Genomic DNA, 9,056 nt, shown 5'->3' with positions numbered 1-9,056 from the left:
TTATGTTTCCCGCACGAAAGCTTGTGTCTACATCTATTACTATACTTCTTTGGAAACGTTGACCTTTGACCATTCTTTGTATAACGCCCTGATATGACCTTGATATGTTCGCTTGATTGGGTACGTTATAACGTCGGTTTATTATTGATTGTTGATAACTTGACAACTTGATTAATTGATCGATTGATAGTCATTTCACATTATATTCCTAGTTTATAGGCCAATTTGAATAGCATCGTACATATAAATAGAGCTAAATAGACCTATCAGTATTGATTTATTCTATTCAGCAATATCAAGGATTACTATCGAACTTCTCATAGCTAATTGTCAGTTGGCTCAGTGGTAACGCAGTAGGTTTTACAACACGGAGGTCCCGGGTTCGATTCCCAACTCTGCCTATTTTTTGCAAGGCTGAGAAAAAAAATGAAATTTCTGGACTGCAAACTTATTTGGCGCGCGATCTGAGCTGGTCCTTTTCTGGTGGCTGTGTCTGTTACAGGCACACTCCCTCTGCATCCAAACCAGGTTCACGCTCATTAGACCTCCCTTAACTCAAGTCATATAATTACATTTACAATGTTATATATTTCAACAATCGTTTGGTGTCGAACAAACGTAGTTTCAAAACAACACCAACAATAAATCCTCCCCATACTAATCCTAATATGGGAAGTCCATAACCAGTCTTAGAACCACTTACAACGAACCAAGCCAAAAATAACACGGTATTTTCTACCAATAACAACAGGTCATATAACCACGGAAACTTTCCAAATATGCTCCTCTCTCCTGCGAGGTATATGAATAGCGTCACAATACACCTGAGGCAGTTAGTTTTTACGTCTCTGGTAGCTCTCAGCTTTCTGGCGGAATAGATAGCTTCTGCAGCAGTCACGACCCAATGTATTCCAATCACTGGGATTATGATCCATGTGTAGTGAGACATAAAAAGTGCCATTGAGATAAGTCTTGCTGGTAACGTAAGCAAGGGTGATACCAGTAAGTTCATTTCTGTACACCATGGATACCGGTCTTTTGCTGTATTGATCAGATATAGTTTATAGTGTGATCTGACCACCCATACTAAAGACGATAGCGATGCCAATGCCGAGATAACTGTAAAGAAAAAAAAACATACGTAAAATTAATAACAAGAATTAGATTTAAAAATTCAATTCAATTCGTGTGAGCATTGCTTATTTTCGCAAGGAGAGTAGCTCTGCAACGTCCTGTGGGCAATCTTTTCTGATGACTGTTTGAAGTAGAATTGAAGGTTGCTCTTTGAGCGCCCTGTCTGCGACAAGATTACTTTATACTCTTCGTTGCTCTTTGAGCACTCTGTCCATGGTAAGATTACTTTAGTACTCCTCGCTGCTCTTTGAGCATTCTGTCCACGGTAAGATTACTTATGTACTCCTCGCTGCTCTTCTCTTTGAGCACTATGACCACGGTAAGATTACTATAGTATTTTTTTTTTCTTTGTAGTTGCTCTTTTAGTGCTCTTCGTTGTTCATTTAGCACCATGTGACGGAAAGATTACTTTAGTAGCCTACTCTTCGTTACTATTAGAATTCTCTCTGTGGTACTTTTCGCTGCTTCTGAGCCCCCTGTCTGCGGTAAGATTGGCACCCTGTCTGTGGTAAGATACTCTTCACTGCTCCTGAGCATCCTGTCCACAGTAAGATTACTAAAAGTACTATTAGTTGCTTTTTAAGCACCCTGTCACGGAAAGATTGCTTTAGTACTCTTCGTTGCTCTTTGCGCACCCTGTCTGCAGTAAGATTGCTTTAGTACTCTTCGTTGCTCTTTGCGCACCATGTCTGCAGTAAGATTGCTGTAGTACTCTTCGTTGCTGTTTGACCATCCTGTCCGCAGTAGGATTACTTTTGTACTGGATGCTATTTGAGCACCATGCCACGGGAAAATTACTTTAGTACTCTTCGTTGCTCTTTGAGCACTCTGTCTGCGGTAATATTGCTTTAGTACTTTTCGTTGCTCTTTCAGCACCTGCCGCGGAAAGACTACTTTAGTACTTTTCGTTGCTCTTGGAGCATTCTGTCCAAGGAAAGATTTTACAGTACTCTTTGCTGCTTTTTGCGCACCCTGTCCTTGGTAAGATCAGTTTAGTTCATTTTGCACCTTGTCAGCGGTAAGTTTACTCTTATTGGATGCTTCCTATTATAATCTTAAAATTTAAATAGAATCATAGAATTACATAACAAGATTACTATAGTACTCTTCGTTACTCTTTGAGCACCGTGTCCGCGGTAAGATTGCTTTCGTGTTCTTTATTGCTCTTTGAGCACCCTGGCGGGGAAATATTACTTTAGTACGATCTTTGAATACCCATTGTTCGATCAGATTATACTTTTCACTCTTCGTTGCTCTTTGAGCACCCTAACGCGGAAAGATTACTTTCAAGTACACTTCGTATGTTCTTTGAGCACCCTGCCGCGGCAAGATTACTATAGTATTCTTTGTTGCATTTTGCGCACTCTGTCCTCGGTAAGATAAGTACTTTTTGCACCTTGTCCGCAGTCCGCGGTAAGATTAGGCCTCCCCTAGTTGCTTCCTAACCATAGAATTTAAATAGAATCTTAGAATAATATAGTTTTAACGTTAAAAAGTGACCTGTTGTAAACTGCTTAGGCCTATCCACAAAAATAGCCTGTTAATTAAAATTTCAAAGTTTAAGGGCCTGAGCTTTCGATCCTAGCAGGATCTTTATCAAAGGCAGAGTGACAAGACAACACTCAAACATGGATATAAAGGAAAAGGAAATTAGCAAGACAATAGAAGACATAAGTGTTTCTTGGGAAATATCAATAGGTGCAGGAAGTGGGATGTCATGAATGGAAGTAAGAGGGATAAGGATATGCAGACAATGGGCTGAATAGATATATAGTTATATAGTTTTTGAATTTTGTGTGGTCGTTGTATTTTCATAATCTGTTGAACTGTTGTTGTTGTTGTTGTTGTTGTTGTTGTTGTTGTTGTTGTTGTTGTTGTTGATACCTAAATATAATTGCTCTGATATTGTTACTGTGGATTACCTGTTATCCAGTAGACACCACTACCATCAGGAATGACCGTCATAATGGTGATTTGAAGTATCGTCTGCGGGGCAGATTCCACGAAACTTTCCCAGAAACGTAATTTGTGTATGAACTCCTGAACTGAGCGTTGACATGCTTTTCTATTGACGAGCTGGTATAGAATCCTAGTAAAATATTAAAAAAGAAACAAAACTCGATCAAAAAATTACTCTACCTCGTGTTAGTAAAACGCAATATATTGAGAAAAATAGAGAGCAATCCCCATCCTTAAAGCCATATTATAACATTTGTTGAGGAAGACGCCCTCACTGAATTTTTAAAATTCCTTTTTACACGATTAAATTGTACTTTATTAAACCAATATACCCTGCAAAAATGAAGACTCTAAGTGCTGTAGTTTTGTCAAAATCCGTGATTTTGAATTAAAGGCTGATTCAGCGCTTTATTATTACGATGGAATTATTAGTTGAACGCATACACGATGTTCCTAACTGTGATGTGCCCTGAGTAATTTAATTTGATGATTTATCTTTGTTTACAAAGTTACATGAGTGATGACATTTTGGGGAATTCCCCTCTCAAATTGAGCAAAACAAGCTGAATCATATCTCATTTGGAATATTTGGAAACCCCCCTGATGTAATGGGATTTCCCTCAGGAAGTGATGTAATGGGATTTCCCCTCAGGAAGTGATGTAATGGGATTTCCCCTCAGGAAGTGATGTCATGTGAAAGGTTAATGTTATAATTAAGACTTTGGAATTCCCCAGATTGAGCATAATGTGAAGGCAGTAAATGGCCCAGAATAGAATGGGGTTTTTCCCAAGCTTGGTATATAATAAGAAAATGTAAACAATGATTCACAGTTGATAGTGTTGATCTGGGCTATGCTTACAGTCCAATTCCTTGAAAGAAAGGAAATTACAAACCAGAAATATTTTATGTAGTCAAAGTACTACTATTTACCAGTGTTGTCGGAGAAGATCTAGAATACGTCAAAGAACGTTATTCTTCCAAGAAAGGAAATATATTCTTCTGTCGACTTGCTGAAGTCTGGTATTCTGATTCAACGCAACTGTCAAAATAAGTGGGGACAACTGCATCGCAGTCCTGCTTCCTGAAGATATTGTGTGAAAGGAGGAAATAGCACCAAGTTTGGAGAAAGCAGCGCAAGGAGTTAAATTTGGAGAACTGCGTAAGGAGTTTAGCATAGGAGAACGGCGCAAGGAGTTTAGCATAGGAGGACGGCGCAAGGAGTTTAGTATAGGATAATTGCGCAAGGAGTTGTAAACGTGTTTGGAGAACACCATTTTCGTGTAAGGATTTTATACGCAAGGAGTTATCAATGCAAGTGTACAAAGGACTTCGCTGATTGTCGCAGGACAAGTGAATAGGGATATATTACATCAGTCGTCCAGAACATTACAAGAACTTTATGATCACCAAGAAGAAGAATACTGGCTAAGTACAAAATAGATAAAGAGTGATTATATTTGATTAATGTATATGTGCATTTGTAGTCATTATATTGTACCAAACGAAACTTGCTTTCAATTAAAGACTTAGATTTTGTTAGCTTAAACGAACAGTGTATTTGTGTTGTGCATTCGTGTGAGTTCGGGTAAAAGGTGATTTTGGCCTTGAGTCAAGTACGACTCGTAACACTAACACACAATACGTCACGGCGTGCGGACGGTGATATACACAACAAAGGGTCGTACCACAACATGACCGAAGGAGTGGTACGTATTGGCGACATGTGCGCTGGTAGTAAATTCCAATTTTCTTTGCTTTGCCGTAGTTGTTCGGCTCAAAAATAAAAGGGATATATCTGACAGTAAAAGCTAACATTTTATGGCAAAGAAATGCAAATCTATTTTGTTTGAAAATGTTATAATATTGCTTTAACGCCCCACCCACCTCGCCCTCGACCAATCGGAATTACGGAACAAATGGCCAGTATGATCTAAGAAATAAGGAATGGTTTTAACAATGATTTGCTTTATTTAAAGGAGTATTTCGTGATCATGGCATCCTCTTTTTATGACATTTTTCAGTAGATATCTACGAAAAAAGTTTATTCCAAATTTTCAGTTGATTCCGATTTTGCGTTTGCGAATAATGCATGATTATGATTATGTGTAATCACACTGCTCCATAGACCACTGTTGTAATTTCGTTCCGGTACACCAGAACGTAATTCAAATTTGACGATATTTTTGCTATATGAATTGATCTGCAAGAAATCTTTAGCAAATAAACATTATGTAGCCAGAGGTTTCTAGTGGTAAAATCTCAACTTTTTTTTGAGAAAAGTGGAGGGATGAGGCTGTGGATCACGAAATGCACTTTTAAACAACGGTTATAACATAAAAATATATTATAACACAATCCCTAGCTGCAATACCATGAATACAGTTTCATGAAATTGTTGGTACTGCTGAGGTCGACTTCATTAACATTTGTGACGAGTCGAAGTCCTTTGACTCATCCTAAATCCATACGCATCGTAGCTCTTACTTTTTACTTATCGTAAGCACAAAATGCATCGGAACTCTTACATAATTTGTATGAAAGACTTACGGTGGATTAATTTTGACTCATCGTAAGCCCATACACATCGTAGCTCGTACATAATGGAAGACTTACGATGGATTAATGTTGACTCATCGTAAGCTCGTACATAATTTATATGGAAGACTTACGATGGATTAATGTTGGACTTACTATGGGTTAAATGACTTACGACACGTCACAACTGTTAGTGAAATCGAACCCAGAATGGCCTATTCCATTTGAAATGCATATTCCCTGTGTGGAAGATAAAATCTTTAAAAATGTTTTCCATAGGGAGTGTGGATTTCAATAGAATAGCTAAGAATCCCTATGTTCGCTCACCTGTACAGCATTCCAAACTGCAGAATGTGGAATATCACACGCGCAACAAACCAGACTCTATTGGTGTGGTAAAGACCGTACTGCAATATTCTTTCAGATTGCTCGTCTTCACTCACCCGTCGTCGCACATGCCAAATTTTCCACGTGCCCACCTTACGGTAATGATAAAGGCTTAAACAATTGGTGGCTATCAGGGAGATTGCCACAAGACCCAACGTGAGTCCTCCCCATAAAGTGTGTCCATTGGCAAGGTAGGTCGAACCAGCTGCGATACCTGTCCCGATGTTGAAGACATAGAGCAATGCGGTTGTCACAAGTGGTAATAATCGTTCAGAACTGGAAATGTTGACAAATAAAGTTTAAAATAATGTTAGGATAGTTGTAATGTTGTATTTACTAGAAGTGCTAATTTGAAAAATTGTCTTAAATTCTAAAACCAGACCAAAAACGGCGTACTGCGCATGTCAGTAACCAATCACGCGGCGCCATTGCCCTGACGTCAGACAATGTCAGATGCAAACTGGTCTTTTTAATTCGGTAGTCTTGGATTATAATGTTGTCTATTGAAATTTGACGAATACACGAGCTTTAATATCCAAATTTCTCTCACAGATGTGTACACTATTAGCATGATTAGGTACAGTTAAGGAGCTGAACCGGCATTTTATTACAGTACGGGGTTTCCATAGGCCAGACTCGATCGTGTAATGTTGCTGGAGGTCACCACACCTCTTCCACAGCGAGTCTGTTACCTTCCCAGCAAAGAATGCCGCCAGGCCTACCTATATATTTATACGTCTGGGTAGAGAGGAGTAATCAAGATAAAGTGCCTTACTCAAGAGCACAACATGATGGCATGATATTGTATGCTATTTCGAACATAGATTTTCGTTTCTTTATCAACATATTCAACTTATTCTGCTTTTTTGTGTATATTTGTGTTCAAACATAGATTTTCGTTTCTTTATCAACATATTCAACTTATTCTGCTTTTTTGTGTATATTTGTGTTCAAATTGAGGGCGCTATTTACATATATTACGAATTTAATTTAGCCAAATAATATAAGTTATTCCTTACATTTCATGAGAAAAAGATTGTTGAGATTTCCTCGCTATTTGTTACTCGTTTTATGGTATTTTAATGTCACTATACCAGTGTCCACACCTTGTAAGGATGAAAATACAATTTAAGATAAATAGCGCCATCAGTGTTCACTTTTTCTTTAAAATTATTTAGTTTTACAAGCCATCAAACAATTTTGCAGGCATGTATATTTTTTCTGCAATCCTTTGTCGGAAATATTATGCTATAACGTTCTCCATCTATTGATATTTCGGGGCACACGCAATATTAATGATCAGCGGTGATGTAGTCGGGAATTTTTGCCCGGAGGTGGGGGTGCGAATATCCAAATTATGGATCTTTATCCTACAAGTACAACTAAATTCGCTCTCATCAAAAACAAAGTGGACTTTAATAACAATGGGCTTGTTCGTGCTAATTATATTATGGTTTATTATAACATGAAATACTGATCTCTCCATCATTTGCTTCAAATCGACCTTGGTCACAATATGGTCATGATGGTGTTTCATGAAAATTTATTTTCATGAATTACAAATAAAACTAAATGTACCGTAATTGAAGTTACAAAAATATGTAACTTGCCTGTTTGGGAAGCTGCTCTTGGAACAAGATCGATCTACTTGAAAATGGTCACTTATCGGTTCTGCTATAACTGTGTCTGGTGCCACTGCTAATACTTGTGGCTGTTTAGGAGTGGCGTCTCGCACACTCGCCATCTTCCCTGATGGTCTTTTTGTTTCTGCGTCTTCTGTTGGTTTCATGTCCAGTGTTAGTTCATCTAAAAGAATGTCTTTATCATTATCCTTATATTTATTCTCATCCTCACCCTTTATATCAGAAGGCTCAGCATCAGTACATTTATCCAGAGGTGGCTGTGATTCTCCATTATTGATGTTTATTTGTGTATCCCGCGTCATTCCAAGAACAGCCAATGGTAGGTGTATCTCTACCGCGTCTTTCATTTTGTGACGAAGTCCTCGATAAATTGTAAATGCAGACATAGTCATGAAAAGACACGTACTTAGCATGATATTTCAAATCAAATTGGCTTCCAAAATGGAGGTAATGATGTAGTCCATGTATCGAGGAAGATAATTACATTCTCTGTCCGATCCAATGTACAAGGGTCATTCAATAAGTTCTACCTCCACTCTTCTAACTTTGGTTCTGTACATGGTAACTTCTTCACATTCAGCATGAATATAGATTGAAATGTCACATATAAAACGAAAAATGTCAGATTTTTGTGGTTGACCTCAGAACTGTATAAAATATGATTTGATACACTGGGAACGGAGCAAATCGTAAATCAGGGGCGTAGACAAGGGAAACCGGGGGCAAATTGCCCACCACAGGCAAATTTCGGAATTTAGAATGCAATTTCGTGTATCTGATGTTCTCTCAGGTCCTACAAAACATACTGTGCACACATGGCGGGTGACCGAGCTCTTAAGCTATGATTAATATTATTTTGTATCATTTCATAGGCATATTGTGCATGCGACCAGAAAAGAAAAAATAGTTCGTTGTTATGGGTCATAGCGTAAACTAACTCGGATTTTTTTTGCCTGCGGCGAAATGTTTTCATGACTTAGTTCCGCTTTTTTTGTACAGTTTTCACAAATCCACATTATTTTGTTAAGTGACAAATGCAGATCCCAATAGATCTAAGTGTAGTAGTACTAGTCTTGGACATAATACTTTGAAAATGCCTCTTCTCCCACAAATAACAAAGCACAATATGATTATGTGACGTCGTTTTGACTAAGTCTTAATAGCAATACGCGTCATTTTTACGTAGCCTCCCCCGTGGCAGCCGATGCCCATGATCAGGGACAAGTGATTTGCGCGAAAAAAAATAGCCAATTGCGCGGAGATTGCGCGGAATTGTTTTTCAGTCCAAATCATGCATCCCTGTCTATAGGAAAAAAATAGCAAATTGCGCGGAGATTGTGCGGAAAAAGGTTCCGCGCAAATCACTTGTCCCTGCCCATGATCCAATATGCCAGCGT

At 38.3% G+C, this 9,056-nt stretch overlaps 1 protein-coding gene across 2 annotated transcripts; it reads right to left on the bottom strand.

The window, feature by feature from the left end:
- Positions 1-379: 379 nt before the first annotated feature.
- LOC140164983 (XK-related protein 6-like) lies at positions 380-8,518 on the bottom strand. 2 transcript variants are annotated; one of them, XM_072188390.1, is made up of 5 exons: positions 7,871-8,518; positions 7,627-7,822; positions 5,957-6,292; positions 3,057-3,223; positions 380-1,119 (listed from the first exon to the last, which is right to left on the bottom strand). In XM_072188390.1, exons 1-5 carry the CDS (start codon positions 8,070-8,072, stop codon positions 575-577), a joined length of 1,446 nt encoding a protein of 481 aa, XP_072044491.1. In that variant the 5' UTR covers positions 8,073-8,518; the 3' UTR covers positions 380-574. The 2 variants fall into 2 exon arrangements, with proteins under 2 accessions (XP_072044491.1, XP_072044490.1); XM_072188389.1 differs by having other exon boundaries at positions 7,627-8,518.
- Positions 8,519-9,056: the final 538 nt, after the last annotated feature.

Source organism: Amphiura filiformis, chromosome 11 (assembly GCF_039555335.1).
Source record: "Amphiura filiformis chromosome 11, Afil_fr2py, whole genome shotgun sequence".
In the NCBI taxonomy this organism is placed as follows: domain Eukaryota; kingdom Metazoa; phylum Echinodermata; class Ophiuroidea; order Amphilepidida; family Amphiuridae; genus Amphiura; species Amphiura filiformis.
This window is presented reverse-complemented; position numbering and strand designations above follow the sequence as displayed.

What these genes read in the sequence shown, in the direction of transcription:
- LOC140164983 (XM_072188389.1), bottom strand. Translation starts at nt 8,072, where the DNA reads ATGCTAAGTACGTGTCTTTTCATGACTATGTCTGCATTTACAATTTAT. An exon ending in AAGAGCAGCTTCCCAAACAG is followed by an intron (nt 6,293 to 7,626) that starts GCAAGTTACATA and finishes CAACATTTCCAG; the next exon opens with TTCTGAACGATTATTACCAC. An exon ending in CAGTTTGGAATGCTGTACAG is followed by an intron (nt 3,224 to 5,956) that starts GTGAGCGAACAT and finishes ATATTTTACTAG; the next exon opens with GATTCTATACCAGCTCGTCA.